This window comes from Stegodyphus dumicola, chromosome 8 (genome assembly GCF_044657685.1).
Source record: "Stegodyphus dumicola isolate Sdum_Otavi_A_Nest chromosome 8, ASM4465768v1".
NCBI lineage: Eukaryota > Metazoa > Arthropoda > Arachnida > Araneae > Eresidae > Stegodyphus > Stegodyphus dumicola.
In genome coordinates, this window is record NC_140775.1 from 69,323,749 (window position 1) to 69,347,173 (window position 23,425).

The 23,425-nt window shown below is 31.9% G+C and overlaps 1 protein-coding gene across 1 annotated transcript in view; it reads right to left on the minus strand.

Annotated features, from left to right (window-relative positions):
• Positions 1-23,425, minus strand: part of LOC118201125 (CDAN1-interacting nuclease 1) — a 98,321-nt gene that overhangs the window by 10,562 nt on the left and 64,334 nt on the right. Inside the window, exons 8-11 of the mRNA XM_085822996.1 lie at positions 20,955-21,004; positions 11,804-11,871; positions 6,451-6,516; positions 3,914-4,019 (exon numbers count right to left, since the gene is read on the minus strand). Of these exons, the coding sequence (XP_085679122.1) occupies positions 3,914-4,019; positions 6,451-6,516; positions 11,804-11,871; positions 20,955-21,004 (290 nt within the window). The remainder of the gene's footprint in view (positions 1-3,913; positions 4,020-6,450; positions 6,517-11,803; positions 11,872-20,954; positions 21,005-23,425) is intronic.

Consider the following 23,425-nt stretch of genomic DNA (forward strand, 5'->3'; position numbering starts at 1 on the left):
TTTAACTTTCGGGTTGTTTACTCTCCCATCAATAAAATTCCAACTTCTATACTCAAGGACCCCATTCCGGATATGAATTCCTGGGGTATTTATAGGATTCCTTGCCAGTGCGGTTTAATTTACATTGGCCAAACTAAGAGAGCCTTAAAATTTCGCGTCAAAGAACATGAGGCATATGTTAGAAAAAAGGAAACACAGAAGTCTTCTGTTGCTCAACATTGTTGGTCCGAAAATCACACTTTCAATTTTTCTGCTGCCAAAATTATTCAAAAAACATCTTCCATTGGAGAACTGGATTTTCTAGAGGCATTTCACATTCATAAAAATCTTTCTGTTCTAGTTAACGATCCTAATTCCAATCCAAATTTGCCTTCGGCTCTTAGAGAAATAATGTTTTAGTTCTGGTTTCGCCAACAGATGGCGCCACTTGCTTATTCTTGTCCAGACTTTGTTATCTTATCTAAACATTATTTCCTATCTTGTTCATTTGCGGTTTTGCAGCTGAAGATGATGGTTCGGTAAAACCATCGAAACTAGTCCTGTGAAAATTTTGTAAATATAACGCTGATTTTTGTTGTTTGACTTCTGAATTAGTAAGTTGTCTTTAGCCTTTGAATCAAGACATGCTCGCATGAACCGGTCTCATTGCAAATAACCTGTGAGAACTGCAATTCACGCTGCTGAAAAGGATAAGAAAATGCCCAACTTGGAGTGTGATTGATGCAATGAAAGCTATCGCTGCATACTGGAAATCCATGTCATCACAATATATACAAAGCTGTTTTAGCAGAGCCTGGAAACATTAAGATGTTAATACTATTGATGAGTTAGATGGTGATAAGGATACCACTTCACCCAATGAATGGAATATTCCAGCAGATCTTGTGAAACCTGGTGCTAATTTTGAGGAGCTTGCTAGTGTAAATGACAATGTTTTCAAGTATGCTCCAGTGGAATCTGATGTACAAGCAGGTGCATTTGAAGTGCAAGAAATGTCACCGGAAAAAAGTGAGGAGGACAATCTCATTCTCCCGACCCCCCAGAAAGTGTTACAAGCCTTGAACAGTTTAGAACATTTTGCTGCAACATCCAGATGCTAGTTTTATGGAAGCCATGAGTACAGATGGCTGTGAAGTTACCAGGCATTTTCATTTCCACCTGCAGCAGCAAAGTATACATGAGTTTTCACCAGAAAATTGTCTATGAATACATTTTTATCAAGTTACAGTACAATAATTAATGTAGTACTGTAATGTTTTCTAACATGTGAAATATACTATAGTATGTACATAACCTGTATACTGCAAATGGTTAATGTGTAGAAAAAACCCATTTGAAAAATAAATCTGAGTCCCCAGTTAACATGAATTTTTTATATTTTGGTACCTTGAGATTCCATTAATGAGGGTTTAGGTATTTAGCTTAAATTTCTATCCAAACATTTTCGACATTTCAGATGTTTTTGAAACCTTATATTTTCTTGTTTACATATACATACACTTTTTTTATAACATTACATGAGTTTGTTTCCTCATTGTTGCAAAGAATTCAAGGTCTTTTTGCTTTAGATGAGAGGGATTTGTGCTGAACTTTTTAGGAAATTAAGCTCTTATTCATGTTATATATCAGGTTACCTGCCAAGCCAGCCAAATCTACCATTAGAAACAGAAATCAAGATAAATATCTGAATATAGTGCCTTATCCAGTATGCATACTTGATCGTACTTGGCGTACTTGATCTTCTACATGAAGTCATGACCAGACTAACTCAAGAAGCACACTACTACAATGGTAAATGTAAGGAACAAAAACTGGAAAAAATTATGTATGACCATGTTAGCCATTAGTATGCATTATAACATATGAAATAAGGCGATTAATTAATCAATAAAAAGAAAACTTGTTAATCAGTGTCTAAAAGATGCCTAGCAGTAGGTAGCCCAAGTGGCTATTTAGAAAAATAAGCAGACAAAAAGCTAAAAAATTAGCTCTGAAATGAAGTCCTATATACAGGGTGATTTACTATGAGTACAACAAACTTACAGGATTGTAGGGGCAAAAAGACGATTTGGAATAACATAGCACTACAGGGTACGAAATGCCTTCTACCCAAGTCCTGGTGCGTCTCGTATCTCCCCAGCAACTACAGAGATGCGAATAACAAGGTCTTCAACTGAAACAATGGGATCTCGCACACCAGTGCCTTCATTTAACCCCAGAAGTTCAGGTATGATGGGTCTGGCAATCTAGCAGGCCAATGAACAAGAGCACCACAATCTATCCAATACTGTCCAAACATAATGTTTAGGTGTTGGCCGATTCCATTGTAGTAGTGTGGGGTAGTCCATCATGATGGAACCACATTGAATAATGTAACAACTAAGAAACATGTGATTCTTAAATTAGTCTGGTCATGACTTCATGCAGAAGATCAAGTACGCCCTACCATCCAGACAAAGGTGAAAAAGGTATGGTCCAAGAAGGTAGTTTCCAACAATGTCGACTCAAATACTGACAGAGAAACGGCTTTGAGCTGCATGTATTCATGTACTACAGGGGATATCCAAAGCCCCAAAATGGGCATTATGTTGACTGAATGTTTCCTCTCTTGTGAAAAATGCCTCATCTATGAAAAATACCGACATAGCAAATGCGCCATTTGCCACACTCTCTTGAAGATACCAAAATGCAAAATTCCTTTGGAGTGGATAATCTGCAGACTCCAGTGCTAGGACATGTTGCAAATGATACAAATGCATTGATTTCCTGACAGTATCCTCCATACTATGGATTGGGACAAACTCAATAGTTGGGCTATCACTCAAGTACTCATACTCAGATCACCTTCTGCCAGACATAGGACACTCTTCTCACTGTTTGGCATCCTTGTCTTTCACTCTTGATTCATGGTTGGTCTCATGAAACAACCAGTGTCACATAAACTTCTAGGTAGATCGTATGACGCATGAGTGGGGAAACGTTCCTGGCACAGGCACAGAGCACAATGCCATACCTGAGGTCCATGACACCCAGTTAAACATTTGAATACTCATCCATCCTACTGACTTGCATACCAGTTTGCAAATGCTGGCTTCCAATATGATCGCTGGTCACGTGACTTCTCGTTAAATACCCTCCTACTGCATGACGAAGGTGTTTTGGACCCTGCAATGCTATGTGATTCCAAATAGTCTTTATGCCCCCCTACATCTGTAAGTTTGTCACACTGGTAGCGAATCACCCTGCACAGAGAGACGAGGGAGAAAGGAATTACAAAAAACTTTTTAATATATAAACGCTATCTAAGCCAAAGGAATAATTGTGCTTTAGCTGCAAAATTATATTATAATCAAATTATATTAAATACCAAAAATATAACCTTCCAAAGTATTACAAAAATGCAAAAGAAAATGTTGAGAGCCAGTAAAACACAAAAGCAAAGTAGTCTAGGCCAAAGCAAAAGTAACTCAATACGACTGTTCTAATATTTTGGTCATTTCGTCTAGACTACTTCAATTTCGTTAATATTCTCATTTTGTTTTTCACTGATTTTCAACTTTTTCGTTTGCATTTTTGTAATACTTCGGAAGGCTATAATTTTAGCATTTAACATAATTTAATTGTAATACACACATATATATATAATAAAATACTTGAGTTATATCCAATCTATTTATTTAACACTAGTTTAAAAAAATTCAAGGACATTTCGATTATTGGTTTCTTGGTACACATAGTACTTTGTGCTCGCTTAAGAGATGTGATTTAATTGAGAAGCACAAGGAAGCTAAACTGCTAAAAGTTCACAAGCAGAAGATGTTGAAATTTTATCATACATTTAAATATTCTTACATTTATATTTTAAATTAATATGTGCCAGTGTTGTAATAAAGTAAATCAAATATTCTCTAACCTATTACAGTAACTGCAGTACTGGTTTTTGAGATATTCCTTATGCCTTTCTTCATCACCAAATGATGCCTTGCTCTCAATCCAGTTGATAACATGTCCTTCAACAGCTGGAATAGTTAAGCATTAAAATATATGAATGCAGTTTATTAAAATAAGTCAAATGGAATTCATTACTATACACTGGAATAGGAAATATTGGAAAAAAGTTAGCAACATCAATAAAAACTAAAAAAGAAAGCTTTAGAAAACTTATTGCATTGAAGTTGAATGCAAATAAGCATGATCATTCATTATACAATAAAAGCTCAACTACCTGTAAAGCTCGGGAAATGTCCAATTCTAGATAAATAAGCATAAAAAAAATGCAGTTTATGGTAGAAAAGCCAAATAAATGTTTTAAAAAAATCCTGCCTAAAATTATTAACAAATTTATTTTATTTATCAACTTGAGCTATACAATTTGAGACAACAATCTGAATATCAACAGGTGACTGATATTCATGTTATCTACTGCATTTCAGACATAAACAACAAAGTAAAATATCACATTTGATTATGAAGCTCAATAGACAATGAAAACTGGCAGAGATCTCAGCAAACTTGCACCAGTCATTCTGGCAGAAGTTTGAAGCAACAGATTATTCTTTAGTTACACAATCAATACGTTACAAACATAATATATTAAACCTTAAATCATTTGTCATATTTTTTTACATTCACATCCAGTATTTATTCATTTTCACATAAATCACACTTTTTTAATACCAGGATCCCATAATTTAAAAAATACTCTATGCTGTTCCAATTCAAAAAAACAAATCCCAAATTTTAATCATTTTTCCAAAATGTGATTGAAAAACAGACATAGCAGTTACTTCATATCATTCTTTTATAAAAATCAAATTGGCTTATTGAGAATTAATTGGGTTTACACAAATACAAAGCATTATGTCATGCTTATCCATTATTGGCACTGCTTGGTAACAGCTTTTGTTTGATCTTGAATAGTAGTTCCATTTGTATTTTATAGTGGAGATATAAATTTCTTACTTTTTTAATTTTACATAAAACAAAAAATCAACAAATCTAGATGTCCAGTATCTGGAATGAACTAAAATCCAGAGTTCCCTAGCAACAACAATTTTTTTTTTTTTTTTTTTTTTTTTTTTTTTTTTTTTTTTTAAAGGAAGTTTTTTCCAAAATGAGAGAGAGAAAATTAGATTCCAATAGTTTCATAACTTATGCATGCTCAGTAGACATTTTTTCATAATAAAGCATATGTAGGGTTCTGATTCTTAACTTCACATCAGGACTAAATAAAAACATCTCTATGTTGAAAGAAACAAAATTTTTGAGTAGCATAAGTCTGTATGATCAATAATTTGGCTTTGTAGCCATCTTGCTGCTCACCATGCATCTCAAACCAAAAAACATTCTGTCAGTTTATTGCTGAATTTAAGCCTACTGATTATCACATAACCCTATGCAATCTGATGAATATTTTTTTTAAATTATTTTTTGCTTTTATCATCACATGATCATGAACTCATAGGAGCCTGAAAAATCACTCAAAAAGTGATGTTTAAAACAATTTTTGTTTTAATTTAATTTGTTTTTTGTTTGCTTTAATTTGAATACTTAACAAATATGGTAACCTATTACGATTGGCAAAGATTACAAACTTCTGCCAAATGCATTGTAAAGTGGGTTGACAAGGAGAAATTTTGAAAAATAGATTTCAAATTCATATGCCATTTAGTACAATTTTAAGAATAAGTGATTTGTTATTCTGATAAGCCCTTTCCATTATGCACCTGCCATGCCTTCTGGCATGTGCAGGTGATGATCAATTGACCATAACTTGTCACACACTGTGTGTGTTTGCTATCTATAAACTATTCTTATAACTAAAAATTCTTATTGCTTTATTAAAAAAAATAGATTTTTATATTACGTCCAAAGGAGTGTTTTTTTAATACTTTTTGTGCTACCTTTATTTATTAAATATCACGTTCTTTGCACTTAAATCAGGGAAATTCAGTTCAACAGCAATATCATAAAATAATTAAAAAAGAGCATATCTTTAGAATTTCTGATACACAGCCTGGCATGCTGGAGATAAAAATGTCCCCCCCCCTTGTACAGTGTTGCCATTGTTCACCTCAAAATCGTTGAATTTGTTAGTCAAAATTTCATTAAATGTCTACAAAATACGAAATAGATAATAAAACCAATTCCAATTTATTAAGGTATTAGATCATTCCAGATATTACGCATCCCAATTTTGGATTTTGTACTGAAAAATTCAGATGATCTTTAATAATAAAGAACAAGAATAATAAATATTAACTTTTTCAAGTTAATCTATGAAATATTATATAGCAAATATAACAAAATTCTGCAAATAAAATATTTAAAATATATGAGTATGATAAATGAGAAATATATGAAATATTCACAAGCTGTCAGGTGGTCAGATTGTAATATAAACATTTTTATAAATCAAGCAAGTCTAAAACTGATCTAAATATGGCTTACCTATTGGAACATCAAGTTTTATATCAGGAGTTTTATCATAACCTTTCTCCCGTAACTCTTTTTCCTCTGAAAACAGAATACGCAATTAAAAATTACCAAAGAAAAAAGAACTGATACTTAATAGTTACGCCGGTAACCAAGGTTAGTCAACAAATTGGCAATATGTAACATAAAAATTTGAAATGTTGTAAAAGGCTCGTGTAGAGACCACTTTAACAAGGAAGTACTGCAAAACTATATACACAACACATACTTTTCCTCTTATAAAAAATTATTATATATTTTTTTATTACAAAACAAAAGCTACTCAAAGGAAGCACCGAAGAATTATTCTCCGCACCTCTTTTGAGTTGCTACTCTGTTTCATCTGCAACCTCATAGATAAAATGCATGTTATTGAGCTCTGTGTTCATGAAATGATGCAGACTGCTCAAAATTTACATGGGGAATGATGATACGAGGTTGGATTCAAAAGTTCCTGGACTGAGTCTATAATGTTAAAAATATTATGAATTAAATTGCAGAAACACATGCTCCTTCGAAATAAGACCTTTGTGCAATAACACACTTGCCAGGGCTCGTAAAGTTCATCACCCCATGTCTGGAATTCATTTTTGGCCATGTCCGCTAATTCAGCGTGCAACGCACATTTAACTTCATTTGAAGATTGAAATTGAAGGTCCTGCAAGCATCTTACCAATTCAGGAAATAGGAAGAAATTGCAGGGTGCAAGATTAGCTGAGTAAGGAGGTTGAGGCAAAACAGGTGTTTTTGTTTTCGCAAGAAAGTCATTATCGAGCAGGGATTGGTGAGCAGGAGCATTGTCATGAAACAGCACCCATGACTGCTCAGCCCACATTTTTGGTCTCTTCTTCCGGATTGACTCGTGCAAATGACGCAGGATTTTGATGTAGAGATCTTTGTTCAGAAAGCATCCTTCAGGGATAAATTCTAGATGCACTAAGCCCTGGATATCAAAGATTACCTCTGGCATGACCTTTCCCTTAGAGCAATCTTGGTAGAATTTCTGCTTCGATGAAGATTGTGGTGATTTCCACGTTGCCGATGCTCTCTTTGTGGGTCATACAAACACACAATTTCTCGTCTCCAGTAACAATTCTGCAAAGAAGAGAAGGATCTTTATCAACAGCTGAGATTAAGTCTCCCACTATTTTCATTCAAATTCCTTTTTGATCCACTTTTAACATGCGGGGAACGATGTGTTGACACACCCTATGCATGCTAAGATCCTTAGTCAGTATCCGCTGACATATGGCCTCTGATATCCCAACTGATTCTGCTATTTATTTGGCCAATTGTTAGCTGCCTGTATGCACCTACCACCGCAGACATCTTTTTGATGTTTTCATCAGTGCGCAAAGTCACGGGAAAGCCACAGTGTTCGTTGTCTTTGAAACTTTCCATGCCTTCTCTGAAATGACAATGCCACTCGAAAGCTTGCATTCTCGGTAACGTTTTACTTCTGTACACATGTTTCAACATTTCGAAAGTCTCTGTAGCCCTCTTTCCCAAGTGAACAGAAAATTTGATATTGATTCTCTGCTCAACTGATGCCATTTCTTTCTATCACCAGTTACTAAACGCACCTGCCTACATACTTCGACCATGTGGTTTGAAACAAACCACTTTTAGAAAAGGGAGAGAACGTAGTAACACAAAAACATTCTCGTACTTGCACTACTGCAAAAAATTTTTAGACTCAGTCCGGGAACTTTTGAATCTTACAATGTATATGGTAACAAAACACTTTTACCAACTTCTCAACAGTGCCCTGTATAGCCTTTGCATGCAAATTTTATTAACAAAATCTGCTTCTTTCGGGCCTCTCTATCTGTACATTTTTGCTACATATTTTTTAATCAATCTCTCTCTTTATAAAATTATAAATTTATTATTCACTTTTTGCAATTTATTACGCATACATATATATAATGCTATTGAGCAAATTGAATTACTATTAATGCTAAAGGACACATTGAATTCATATTTTCTGATTTCAAATCTTTTGTTGCTCTAATGTTATAGATTTTATGAACTCTTCTTTTATGTTTTTTGGAATTGAATTTTCATTTATTACGTTTTCATATGTTATTCAAATTCTGTTTACACTTTTTTTTTTTATCTCAGTCTGCATAAATAAAAAGTAATTTTTATTAAGTTTTTAAGCTCTTTTAGCTTGTTTATGGATTTGATGCTATAATTTTGCAATTTTTTACTCCAGCCTTTCATGTCTTTGATTCCATTCAAATTCTTTGATAGAGTTATCAGACAGAGCCCAATTCAAGGCTGATACTAGGATGGAAATTTGAAATTTTCACTGTTTAGGAAAAGAGGAATTAGTGAATAGGTTATTACAGGCTTGAGCTATAAAAATGATTCACCATCTAAGAAATAATTTTTATTTTTTTTTTATTTTTTTTATTTTTGTCAGTTTGTTTCATTTGAGTATTTAAAATGCTTGGCAAGTTTCGTCTTCTAAATAGGAGGGGGTTGCAATCTTATTTTTTTGTAGGTTTTCAGTTATTGTTTGTAAGGGCTACTGCAGCTCGACTTTGCAGAAAACTGCACAAAAAAAAGGGGACAGTTCTATACTTCCTGTTCTACTGGGCCGATTGAGGGAATTCAACTTGAGTGTTTCATGTCTCAAAAGCGCAAATTAGGATGTGTATTAGACTTACATATATTATTGTTCTGATATCGGTATTTTGACACAAAATCGTACTTTATCTGAAATCACATGACAATTTTTTTCCATATTTCAATTTTACAACTCAAATTTGCCAAACTAAAAAGTTTTGCAAAAATCGCACGATTAGTTTTTAAAAAATTAGTTTTCAAAATTTTAGCACCTCAATGTTAATTAAGTTTGATATATATTTGTTAATATCTCTTTTTTTATTTTTATTAAACTTATTTGACTCTTCCTTTCAAATTTCAAAATTTAGGTTCATTCCAAATAAAATTCACCCATTTTTCGTAATTCATTTTTTAAATAATTTTTATAAATTTTTCTAAAAGAATTTTGAATTATAACCTATAAAATTATTGCCATCATCATAAAGTAGATGTATTTCTAAGCATACCTGCAAAAAAAAAAAAGATTTTTTTTATTCAAAATTCCTGATATACGTGAATTTACATTTTGGCACGTTTTGAAATTTGGCATATTTGTTGAAAGCGATAAAACATCAAATGTGGTTTAGACACTTTGCTAAAATTATTTGGAAGTAGAAACACACTTTTTTTCTGCTCATGCACAATGTAAAAAGGTAAAAACGAGGTTTTCCCCACTCCAGCATAATGGAAGGGAAAGGAAAATTGGTTGCCACATATTAAGAGGTTCGCCAAGTGCATTATGCTTGGCGCAAACTGAAAAAATTGTGCCAAAATAAATTTTTGAATACCTCCGTAAATTTTGCACCAAATTTTACAAAATTTAATATCTAGGCATAATTTGAGTCGTAGAATCAAAGTATGGAAAAAAATTGGTATGTTATTTGACAAAAAGTCCGATTTTGTGTCAAAATACCTATATTAGAACAATGCTATATATAAATCTAATATATATCCTAAGTTGTGCTTCCTAGACATGAAAGCGTGACTGCGATAATAACGAAAATTTGGTTTACACACTTTGTTAAAATTATTTGAAAGCATGAACAATAACTTTTCTTATGCTCGCAGACAATGAAAAAAAGGAAAGGAAAATAGGTTGCTATAAGAAATTCAACAAGTGAATTATTCTTGACTCAAACTGGAAAAAATGCACCAAGATAAATTTTTTAATTTCTCACCAAAAATTACAAAATTTAATATCTAGGCATAATCTGAGTCATAGAATCAAAATATGTAAAAAAATTGGTATGTTATTTCAGTAAAGTTGGATTTTGTGTCAAAATACCTATGCTAGAGCAATGCTGTATATAAACCTAATATATTTCCTAAGTCGCGCTTTAGTGACATGGAAAACGCAGTTTGAATTTTTTCAATCAGCCCAGTAGAACGAAAGATATAGAAGTGTCCCCCCTTTTTTTTGTGCAGTGTGTATGTATCGAGGGAAATTAAAACATTCTTACTGGACATTTTTACACAGATTAATGATAAAATTATCTTCACTTTTCATATTTACCAGAGAGAGGAAACTTTGTACATTCTTTTACTTGACTATTTTCATTCTGTACTGTGGAAATTTTTTGTGTCATGAATTGATCTGTAGGCCAAGTGGTAAAAATAAAGCTTTCTGTTTCAAGTTTACGTGAATATTATTTGAAAAGTGCAACTAAATAGATATAGACATGGAATACAGTTCCTGGCAAGTCAAATTTGCAGTTGTTAGCCCATGGGAAAATCAAAACTCCATAATTTTTATTCACTTAAAAAAAAAAAAAAAAAAAAAAAATATTTTTTAAAAAAGGAAAAAGTTTAAAAAGGCCAAGCATAAGGATGCTGAAGAAGTGTAGCTGAAACATCACTTTTCAAAGAAGTTACAATCTGTCATTGTCAGAACAATTGCTACTTATAAATATGGAGACTTGTAACTGGAAGAATGTATCTAAACCATGACTACTGCACTAATTTATTTATTGTGTAACATTATTAAAGTATTGTTTAAGTAAAATAGAAGTTTAGTAACTGTACATAGTGATTGTAATTATTTATTTTTCTCTGGAGATGTTAAAATGCTATTCAGCTCTGTTTTGTGGTTCATCAACTCAATTTTACACTATTTCATGAAATGACCCATTTTTTTGCTTATCAGATTGGATATGGTGAAACCAAATTTCTATTCCTTGAAGTTCGTTACAGGGTTCAATTGCATATCTATATCTATAATGAACTGAAATATTTTATCTCATATTTCCTTCAACAACCTAGATATTAATTACATAGTTTAAAATTATGAAATCAAACAATGAAGTATAGATTTTCATGCAAATGAAAGTAATAAATGCTGTATTGTTATAATACATCCAAAAAATATGGCATTTAAAAGATTCAAGAATTTCCTTTTAATTAAAAACAATTTTACATAAAAGAGTATAAATCTAATATTTAAGATTTTTATATTACAATCAAATATAACTGAAATAGATAAAGTAAAAAATATCTTATTTTTATCCAATTCCTTTATACTGCATTTCCGAACAAAAGAGATGTGAAATGAAAAGAGCAGTAACAGTTTCTGGAAACAATATTCAGTTAAATGAAGTAAGAAAGACTTCTTCCCATAGCATTTAAATTAGTGAATTTTCTTCTAAATTTAAGTTTTATTGGAGTAATTCAAACATTTAAAATGAGCAACAATTTATGATTTGAATTATATGCATGATACCTGTATATGAAATGCCAAGTTTTGCAAGTTCATCTTTTAATCTGAATTCAAATTCATCTCCAATACAACTAAAAGAGAAGAGGAAAAACTGAAAATATTAAATAAATAATTATCTAAATAATAAATATGCAATGAATAAAATAATTTTATTATGGCTAAAAACTGCAATTTCTATATATTTGCTTTTATACAAGGATAAGGGTTTCGTTAAATAATAAAATACTCTTTCTTTAACCCCTTAACTGCCGCGGGTGTATATATACGCCTTTGCTCAGCCGATGCGTTAACTGCCCCAGGCGTATATATACGTCCTTCCAAACTGCTATCATTTGCTTTACGCTGCTACCCGTAAAATTATTCGCAAAGCTTTGGAATGCAACACCACAATGACCTTGACAAAATATGCGAAGGAAAATACTATTTCAGAGAAGTGTGGGGAGAAATTGGAGAGAGAGGTGTGTCTAAAGCAGTGAAAGTAATGACTGCGTGGTATTGGCTAGTGTTGTTTGAGTAAAACGTTTTTTTTTTTTTTTTTTTTTTTTTTTTTTTTTTTTTTTTTTTTTTGTCCTGTGTCCTCCATTTTCGTTTACTTTTTGTAGTAGGTTCCAGGAATAAAGAAAGATATAACGGATGTTTCAAACCCATTTATCTTTTTTGAACTGCTCGTGCTTCATATTGTTACTGAAACTAACCGTTTTGTAGACGAGTATATGAACTAACACCTTGCAAACAAAAAATCAAGAATAAAATCGTGGCATTCAACCAGTTCAGAAGAAATATGTTTTTTTAGGCATACTTGATTTACCAAGGTATAACAATGAAACCTGATATTAGACTTTACTGGTCTAAAAATGAATTGATCGAAACTCCATTTAGGGACATTTTTTATTATAAAACCCTCATTTTTATTATACTTACATCTTTTTATTATACTTTTACTCAAATTTTGTGCATTCATTTTTTTCTTTTATTTTTTATTTTGTGAAAGTAAACAGTTTTTAGAAAGTAAAACTTGCATTTATTTTCCCCCTAATACAACGCATAACTGCGCGCGCCTGTGTGAAAAACCGTGGCACTGGGAAATGAATCTTGTACGTTTTCCGCGGCAGTTAAGGGGTTAAAACATAAAAGTCAAGCTTTCACAAAATTTCAAATCATTTAACGAGATAAACTTTATAACAGAAAAGTACAAAACATGCAGTTAATAATACTGCTTTAAATAAAATTCTTTTCCTATTTAGAATCAGTATTTCTTATTGATTCTACTCAGCTTTACACACCTCCATTTTATTTTTTCCACTCTATAACGAAACATCTGTAGAAAGTACTGATTCTTAATTTAACTTTAGCACTAAATACATACATCATTATTGAAGAAACAATCATTCCACCATAAATTTGTGTGAGCAATACCTTGGCTCCATAGCTAAATTATCTGATTGACATACATCTCAAACCGAAACATCGTTGATCACCTACTAATATTGCATATAACTGAAAACAACCTGGCGAATCATTATTTATCATATTTTGCTTTCATCACCACATGTTTATAAACACATGCCAACTTGAGTAATGACTCATGCAGTGATGCCTAAACAATTTCTTTTATACTAGTAATTGAATAACAAGTGAATAACATTTGCCTTTCTGATAAAAAAAAAAAAAAAAAAAAAGCACACACACACAAAATTTCCTAAATGACCAAATATAAACTTGCCTATAAAGTGACTGATTAACTAACAGTAAGAGATCTTTTAGCTCAAGAAACAAAGGTTTTTAACAAAAAGTTATGTAGTAATTGAGAACAGCATAGGAGATACAAAGACATGCAATTACTGAAAGAATATTTTCAATAATTCAAGTGCAGTTTTATAAATTAAAATAAAGATGCCTACCTATGTCACAGGAATGATTAGTTATCATTTCATAGGAAATCACATAGCAGAAACTTTTGATTGTGATAAGATGGTTAAAAAAATAAACTTGGAAATGATTTTCTTACATATTGTATAAACATGAGTTATCTTCTTTTACATTTTACGTTTCAATATTTAAAAAAAAAAAAAAAAAAAATTTAACCCAAGTCATAGCTGAACCTATTGATTAGAACCATACAGAATACAGTTTGACAAGAAATTTTATATAAAACAAACAATATAACTATTTCCGTAAAAAAATGAGAAAATAAATTTCCATACTTTCTGCTGTGCTTATATATAAAATGATAAAACAAGCAAATTCAAAAGTAACAAAATGTTAACTTCTAAAGAAACTACTTTTTTATGATACATATGGTACATATATATATATATATACAGTGGTGGCCAAAATTGTGGACACTTTTGCAAATTTTTATGTTTTTGAACTTTGTATGCTTATAGAAAACGTTACGTTTCACAAAATGCAAACTTGTATACATCATTTTAAAGAGAATTTATTACTGAATTCAATACAAAACACAAAATTCAATTATTTGCAATACAAAAAAGTTAAACGATAATAGCTATCGATATACATTAGATAGTGATGATTGCAGTGAGTTATCAGTACTTAGTAGGGTACCCTTTATTTTTTATTACAGCTTCACATCGACGTTTTGTTGAGCTGACAAGAGTTTTAAGCTCTTCTTTCGTTATTACATGATGCCAGGAAACAATTATAGCCTATATTAGTTCCCTTTTATTTGATGTGCGCCTCATTCGGACAAGAGTTTTCAAACGGTGCCACAAATTTTCGATAGGATTGAGGTCAGGACTGTTTCCTGGCCATGACAACAATTTAATGCTCTTTGTACGAAACCACTCATTTGATATTTTGGCCGTGTGGCAAGGAGCAGAATCCTGCTGAAAAATAAACGAAGCATTGTTGGGAAAGAGATCTCTGATGGAAGGTAAAAGTTTTGGTTCTAGAATAGTGTCAATGTATTTTCTGGCATTCAGTGTCCCATCGATGACATGAAGGCGACCAATACCATCTGCTGACATGCATGACCAAATCATAACACTAACTGGGTTCTTCACAGTTGCTTGAATGCAGTCAGGATGTAGCTCTTCTCCTATTCTATGTCTTACATATTTTCGCCCATCACTACCGAATAATGATACCTTAGTTTCATCACTCCATATAACTTGTGACCACTGATCATCTGTCCAATTAATATGTTCCTTTGCCCACTGTAGTCTTTTTTTTTTTTTTTTCGTTGCTGAAAATTAAGATAAGGCTTTTTTCGTGGAATTCTACCTCTCAGTCCAACATCTGTTAATCTTCTCCTGATTGTTCTTGAGCTGACAGAAACACCAGCATCATTCAGATCACTTCTGATGGCCGCTGATGACATTTTTCTATCTTGGAGACAAAGTCTTTTTATTTTCTGTCATCAATAGATGTGGTGCACCTTTTTCGGCCTTTTCCTTCTTTGTTTTTTTATTGAATTTGTCTTCTGATATTGTAAACAAAACTTTCGGACTCCAGATGTAGTCACTGAACCACCCACCTGTCTTGCAATTTCAGCATCGGAAAGACCACTTTCTCGTAACACAAAAATATTACATCTCTTTCTAGGTGTCCAATCTACTCTTTTATTTGATGTCATTTCTTCTTGACTAAATATTAAAAATTTTTACAAAAATTCCTATTTGTAATTGCTGTGTATAAGAAACAGGTCCTCCTTCTACAGAACAAAGAAAAATAATGAATTGTTTCAAGTGTAAACATGATGTCAGCTTCAACTGGCAGGTACTAACATTTGATTGGTTCTCAGAACAAGAACAGTGATTGGCCAGGAAAGCTAGACATTACAAACCACTTCATAACTGTGTTTTTTATTTATATTAAAGTACACATAACTTTTTTTGTATTGCAAATAATTTAATTTTGTGTTTTGTATTGAATTCAGTAATAAATTCTCTTTAAAATGATATATACAAGTTTGCATTTTGGGAAACGTAACATTTTCTATAAGCATACAAAGTTCAAAAACAAAAATTTCCAAAAGTGTCCACAATTTTGGCCACCACTGTATATATATTCACATGTACTAGATCCAAATTTATACACATTAAATAAGGCAAAGCCATTTTAGATAAGCCATAGTAACTACTTTTAACAATTAAAAGAAAAAAAAATATCTGAAGGCATACAGATTTTAATACTAAGCACAAAGGGGTGTTTTTTCAATGTTTTGTGTGTTACCTTTATTTATTAAATATTTCTTTTGCACTTAAAACACAAAATTCAGTTCAAGAGCAATATTGCAAACAATTTTAAAATTATTTTCCGATACACAGTCTCACATGCTGGAGATAGATTTTTTTTTTTTTTCACACATAGAGTGCTGCCATTGCTACCTTTGAAATCGTTGAGTTTATTAATCAAAAACTCATAAATGCTTTACAAAATGTGAAAAAGATAATAAAACAAATTCCAAATTTGGGCTTCCAAATGCCCATATTCAAGTGGAGATGTATGTTATTCAAAATTTTATGGCTCTAGGTACCCTTGTTTTATCACAACGCGAGAAGCACACATACATTTATGCAGATCTAATTATGCATTATCTAATTTCTTAAAATATCATACGGGGCTATGATATTTGGTGGCAATAATTTAAAAAGTGATTCATTGTTTATAGTGAATCAATGCAAAATGCCAAAACGAAATTAATAGTCCTTCTGGGCAAATTGCCTCTTTGGGCTATAAACACAGATAATGTTACTGAATTCTTCATTTCTTGTCAAACTGTATTCTGTATGGTTCTAATCAATATGTTCAGCTATGACTTGGTTAATTTTTTTTTTTAATATTGAAACGTAAAATGTAAAAGAAAATAACTCATGTTCACGCAATTTGTAAGAAAATCATTTCCAAGTTTAGTTTTTTTAACCATCTCATCACAATCAAAAGTTTCTGCTATGTGGTTTCCTATGAAATGATAACTAATCATTCCTGTGACATAGGTAGGCATCTTTATTTTAATTTATAAAACTGTACTTGAATTATTGAAAATATTACTTCAGTAATTGCATGTCTTTGTATCTCACATGCTGTTCTCAAAACTACATAACTCTTTTTTTTAAAAACCTTTGTTTCTTGAGCAAAAAGATCTCTTACTGTTAGTTAATCAGTCACTTTTATGGGCAAGTTTATATTTGGTCATCTAGGAAATTTTGTGCGTGTGTTTTTTTATCATAAAGGCAAATGTTATTCATTTGTTATTCAATTACTAGTATAAAAGAAATTGTTTAGGCATCACTGCATGAGTAATTACTCAAGTTGTCATGTGTTGATAAACATGTGATGATGAAAGCAAAATATAATAAATAATGATTCGCCAGGTTGGTACATATATACATATATTAATGTGATAAAGAAGTTTTAGAATGAGTAATCACTTCCAAATGCAATGCATCTATGCCAATATATATATTTTTCAATCCTAGAACATATTTTAAAGACATTTTTATGAGATCCCTTCAGAACTACTCCCAAAGTTTATTTTATTAAATCAACAGATTCAAAATGATGATCATAAAAGCAACAGTTTTAACTGGGAGAATAAGAAGAAGTTGCATAATGTCATATCAGTTAATACAGAGCCATATCTTCAATTTTTGGTCAAAAATTCTTAAGAAAATTATGAGCAAGTGCATTATTAATGTGCAAGATCCCCAGTTTCCCATCATAATTCAGATCTCTCTCTCTCTCTTTTTAACTTACAGAAACATTGCAAAACATTAAAACAATATTCTCTGTTAACAATTTGGTCAGTTGGCTGAAATTCAAAATGCAGATTAACACAACAGCCAAAGAAAATGGGCAACATTACATCTTTTTACCAATTTTGATATGATCTTGCTTTACCTTTCAAGTGTCATTCACTTGATTATTGAGCTACCTCTATATTAAAAGACAGATTTGCATTTACTCATGAGTAGTACAAAATTTTTAGAATGATATACTTAGAGAAATATTTCCTTAGCCACTCAAACACAATGTTTCTTGGAAAAATTCAATGCTTTTAAAACCAATTGGGAAATCAACATGCTACAAGTTCAACTAATCTTTTAAAAATTGCTTGACAGGATTCAAATAAAATAGCAACTTTTTCAATAATATCCTCGTACAAAATAACTGGTTGTAACAAAAGTTTTCTGCCAGAAAACATTCTTAATAAAGTTAGGAGGGAAAAAAACATGAAAGCAGTACCTTTAGTGTGGGTAGTAATGGCCATCTAAATCCGTGATTTTCTGCAAACGTTTTGGTAGTTTTTCAAGCCCAGAAACTTGGTGGCTGAAAGTGTCGGGGCTATATGGTGGGTGAGGCAAAGGATCCCATTCAAGTTCCGTACAGAGTCCAGACGTTAACTGCAGACACATGTGGTCTTGTATTATTTTGATGGAACATTACCTTTTTTACACTGGAACTCAGTTCAACATTTTTCCTTAATAGCAGTATTAACACCGATTAACATCTCGCTGTATACCTTACTGTTTAGGGTTTTACCTTTTCCCAGATACACTTTATGGATAATACCATGGTAATCCCTCAAATTGTGCTTTGCAACACTGCTGATGGCTCAATGGATGCAGACCAACCCCTTTTCGGTCTATGTTGTTGACGTAAATCCCCTTTTCATCACAATTGACAATCTGGTTAAGAATTTTGTCCTTGCCTTGATATTCGAGCAGATTTGTACAGAACATGTCTTTTCTTATCTGCCTGAGTTAGATCTTGCCACATCCAGTGACTGAACTTGTGTGTTGAGTTTATGCGATGCAGAGTGCGGCTAATGGATATGGCACTAATGTCTAACTCCTTAGCAAGCTCTTGAATGATTGCATACTGATCTTTTTCCACAGGTTCTCGCAGGTAGGCCTTATCAACATCAGTATGTTGGCCATAACATTCTGCCTCTTGAATATCATAGTCCTTGTTCTTGAACTTTCGGTACTAAACCTTTACAGTGTCATATGATGCAACATTAGTGCTTAACACATCATTTGGTGACATTCTCTAGCTCACTTTTTGCAACAGAACTTCAAGTACATGTTGGTTCTAATATGCTAGCATAACAGTTCCATTTCAGACACCTCGTACAAAATATTATTAAGTATGCCAAAGCTAACTGTTCGCACAGATGATATTTGTGGTGATGGCAAACTTTCATTAAATCTCTATAGTTAAACAATGATTGCTAAATACCAAACCTCTGACTTGGTCAAAGTATTGTTTATCAGCTGAAGTAGATGGTCTATCAAAGCAAGATTAATCTTTGGTTCATTCTCTGCTTTCAAACCTTTGATGCAACGAGTCAAAATTTGAAACATACATAATTTTTTTTTTCTTCTGCTCTGCATTGCTTATTTGATGGTTTAACTCTGAAAACATGTTTCTAACACTTAATGGAGGCTACAAATGGCAGCACTAATTGATTTATGTATAAATAAACTTCAGCTATATGCAAGTAAAAAATCTTAAATTTTCTCACTCAGTGTCCCAAAAATGCAAATAATCACTCTGGTATAACTTATGAATTTTTTATTTACACACTTTTTTAGTTTCAAAATTCCTAAAATCAAGAGAAATAAGTAGCAAATGTTGTATAATTTTTAATAATTGTAGAGCAAAACCATACTCGCTTAGAGTAAATAAGTGCATACATTTTTGTTGTTGTTGTTGTTATTAAGGGGTAATGTGATCTGCTTTTTACATAAGTTTTTGGAAAAGCTGGTGTCCTTTTTGAAGGGAATTAAAAAAAAAAAAAAAGAGGACAGGATTTTTATTCTTTTAGCATCTTTTTCTAAAGATTTCTGTGTCGCTGCATACTGTGTATATAACTCCTAAAAAAACGTTCATAAGCAATTTTTTCCATATGCATATTTTTAATGAATTATTCCCAATACTTTTTGATAATGGTAGTATCTTTGTCACATAGATTATTTCTTTCCTAGTAATGCATTCAAACATCTATGTAATGTTGCTATTTTTCATGTAATAAATAGCAGCATGATGATGATGCAGATCCACTTTGCTCAATAAAATATACGGTAACACAAATGACAAAGGCTAGTTTTCCTATCTGAGCTTTAAGTTTGCTGTTTAAAGTTTTTAAAAAATAATACCAAAGAAGCGCCTCTTTCGAACATGCTATTTCTACTCTCCTTCACAACTTAATTTTTCCTTTAAAGGTTTTTATATACATTTTAGTTTTAGTTAATTGAAGTTACCATAAATAGAAGTTTCATCACAGGGTTTTTAGTACAGGAATTATCTGAAATAAGGACATGACGTTGTAAGGATCTTAAGTTTTACTAACGTTTATTTTATTTTAAATCTTTACTATCACTTCTTATTTTCTACTTCCGGCCAGAGTTATAAGCGTGAAGGTTTTTATGCAAAGTTTGTCTGGCGAACGCCAAGTATTTAAGTGTGGCCTTTTTGCCAAGCGAAAGAGAGGAAGCAGTGAGTTCGAAGCAGGCCGCTTACCTTAGAAGTTACGCAGTTGCTATTTGCCTTCCAGGCCAGAGGTTTTAATCCTCTTAATAAATTAAACGTATTGTAGTGTTCACAGTCTCTGTGCTACATACGCTTCCTGTTATTATAAGGCCAATCTTCCACGTGTGTTATTCTAAAGTTAAATTAGAGTTTAGTTTTTTTTTATACCTTTTACGTTAGACCCCGAGTGGAGGGTCATTGTATTCCGAAATACGGAAGTCATTGTATATAAAGAAAAATAAAGGGTTTTGTATACCCTTCGTCTGTATCCTGTCTACTTACTACAATTAGTGAACATAGCTTTAGTAAGCTCTCTGTTCCTAGTCAGGTCATTGTATGTTTCCGAAGAAGGTTAGAAGAAACATTGAACCTGATAACGTCTATATGCTTATAGCCTCATTTCTGACTAAAAGTACCCAAAAGATCAAATCTGAAAGTTTTGTACATCTCTTCTTTTACCATTAACTGTTTAAGAAAAAATTTTAAGCTCCAATTTCACAGATAATATAGCCATAAACATCCATGTTTTATCTAAGATTTTGCTAAGGCACTGCAGAATCCTTAATAGCTGTAATTCATTATTATTTGTGATAAATATACTCATAAAAATAATTTCATGCAAGAAGCATTAATGAATTAATAGATAATACAATACCTCTTCCACATATCAGAAATAGGGCCATATACTTTATCATGCACATTACACTGAAATAAAACACATTTATTAAAAAAAGCATGCACATTGTACAAAGGTGAAAAGTAAAATACATATATAGTTCAAATGTGACAAATGCAACCTTGACTGAATTATTCTGCCAAATCACTTAAGATTCACTCAAAAGGAATGCTAATTATATGCCGCAGGGTAGGGAAGGTTACATCAGAATTAATTCTTCACCAGGAAAAGTTAATTTACTATCGAAGAAGAGAAAGTCCTGATGTCATCAGGAGACCTATTGTCAGTCGTCTTTCTTATTTTCAGCACCTTTGTTTCACATTCGCAGAAAAACTGCAAAGATTCGCAATGATTGCAAAAAATTTTGATTTTTTTCATACTTTATCAATTTTACCTGAAAAGTGCATATTTCATTTTTAACTTTTAAAAACACGATCACTAAAAATAATGGAACTATCTTTTCTAGTGGAAGCATTCTTTGCATAGATTAAAAAAAAGTCAACAGCTTTCCACCCCATTTAAGTGTGATCCGCCTTGATCACAATTGATTTAACAATTTAACAGAACTTTTGCCAATATTGCAATGTTTTATGCAAGAATACGTTTCGTTCTTCTTTCCTAAAATAAATTTCTTTTTTTCTTTCTTCCCCAAAATCAAAATATGTGTAATAATTGATATAGATTTTAGTGCAAAAATGAAATATAATAATTATTTATTATAATTAATTAACACTAACAACCAATTATTATCATATAATTATTAAAACTAATTATTAAGAAATATGTTTTTCCAATGTGTATTACCCCTTCAGAATGGATGTATCATATATGCATCAGTAGTTAATCCTCTTACAAGACGGCATGCCGCTTAGCACAACTCACCTTGGTGACAGTGTGTTGTTGCAGAAGTACGATCTCGCACGATGGGATATTTTGCATTGCTAAGTCTAACTTTATATCAAGAGATTCTGAAAATTTTTTAATTAAAACCTAAATGCAAAATAAAATATTTGACTCATTTTGATGAAATCTAAAAAACTTGCATAAATCTCTACCTAAACATACATAAAAAATAATAAAATATATGATCAAATATTATAGTATAAATGATTCAGAAAGGAGACAGTATGTAATAATTTAATCGCTATCATTTCATTCATCATCAAACACATTTTGAGGTCAAACTTTTTAATTATTCCATCCCAGCAGAATAATTAATCCTAGGAATCTCCTCATTTTAGGCACTTCTAGAAGAGCATGTCGATTTTGGATGAAGATGGAGTTTCACTCATTTTTTAGTTTATAGAAATTATTAGTTTCTTCAACTATTATGTTCATTAGATAATTGAAAAAAAAAATATGATGAATGAAAAAATGAAATCTTTAAATGAATTACCACACGACTTCCTTATAAGGAATATTGAATTAAATGCAATTTTTCCTGCATTTCATTTTAAAATATTGAATTAACAGTTAATGAATTTTGAATTAAATCTACTTCGTCGATAGCGCATAAACCACAATACAGTCAAAAGTCGTCAATTCGGACACCCATAATCAAAGCAAAAATCTTTCTGCGCATGTGCCGCATTGACGCATGCGCATAGGCATTTACGCGAGCGCGTAAGACCTTTACAACTGCGCATATGCGTGTGAGCAAGCGCAGAATACGTTTTCGCGTGCGCGTTTAATGTACAACGGACGGTATTAGCTAAAATTATCTAATTACCTATTTCAGTTAATGTTGATGATTGTGTTGTTCGTTAATCTTCGAATTGGATCCGACTTATTATATTTTACAGACTGTAAGAGCAATTTTATAAAAGTAAGCTTGAACTTTCGATTATGTCAAATAGAATTTCCGATGCTGGAGCTCCCAAAGGATCTACAAAACAAAAGTATGTTTCGATGTCCATCAAACAAAAAGTGGAATTGCTCCAAAAAATGGATAAAGGCATATCCTTTGTTTATCTAACCGTTCCGAAATCTCTTTATCAATTTCACGCTGCTCTGCGCGGGATGGGGGGGGGGGGGGCGTCGCGGCGCGCAATGAACTGGAAGTTGATCTGTCAGCACTATCATTATCTTCAGGGCAAATGTTTTTATTTTATTCGGCTTAGAATTACTTACTAAATGTAGTATTTCATCTCGATGTACTCCATCTTTGATATGATTTAAATCAAATTCCTCGTCAATATAAATATCACGAATACAAATCAAATAGTTTTCTGGTTGCAATTTTCTAATTTCGGCTATGCATAATGTATGCTTTATGCATGCGCGCGTAGAAAGAAATGTTTAATAAAGTAAACAAATAAATATTAAGCTTTTTTTTTTTTTTTTTTTTGTAAATTTTGATACCCTTTAGATCATAATTGCTTATTATTTTATAAATTATGGTTTCATATTTTTAATTTTATAATTTCTGCATGCCATCTTACCAGATTTAA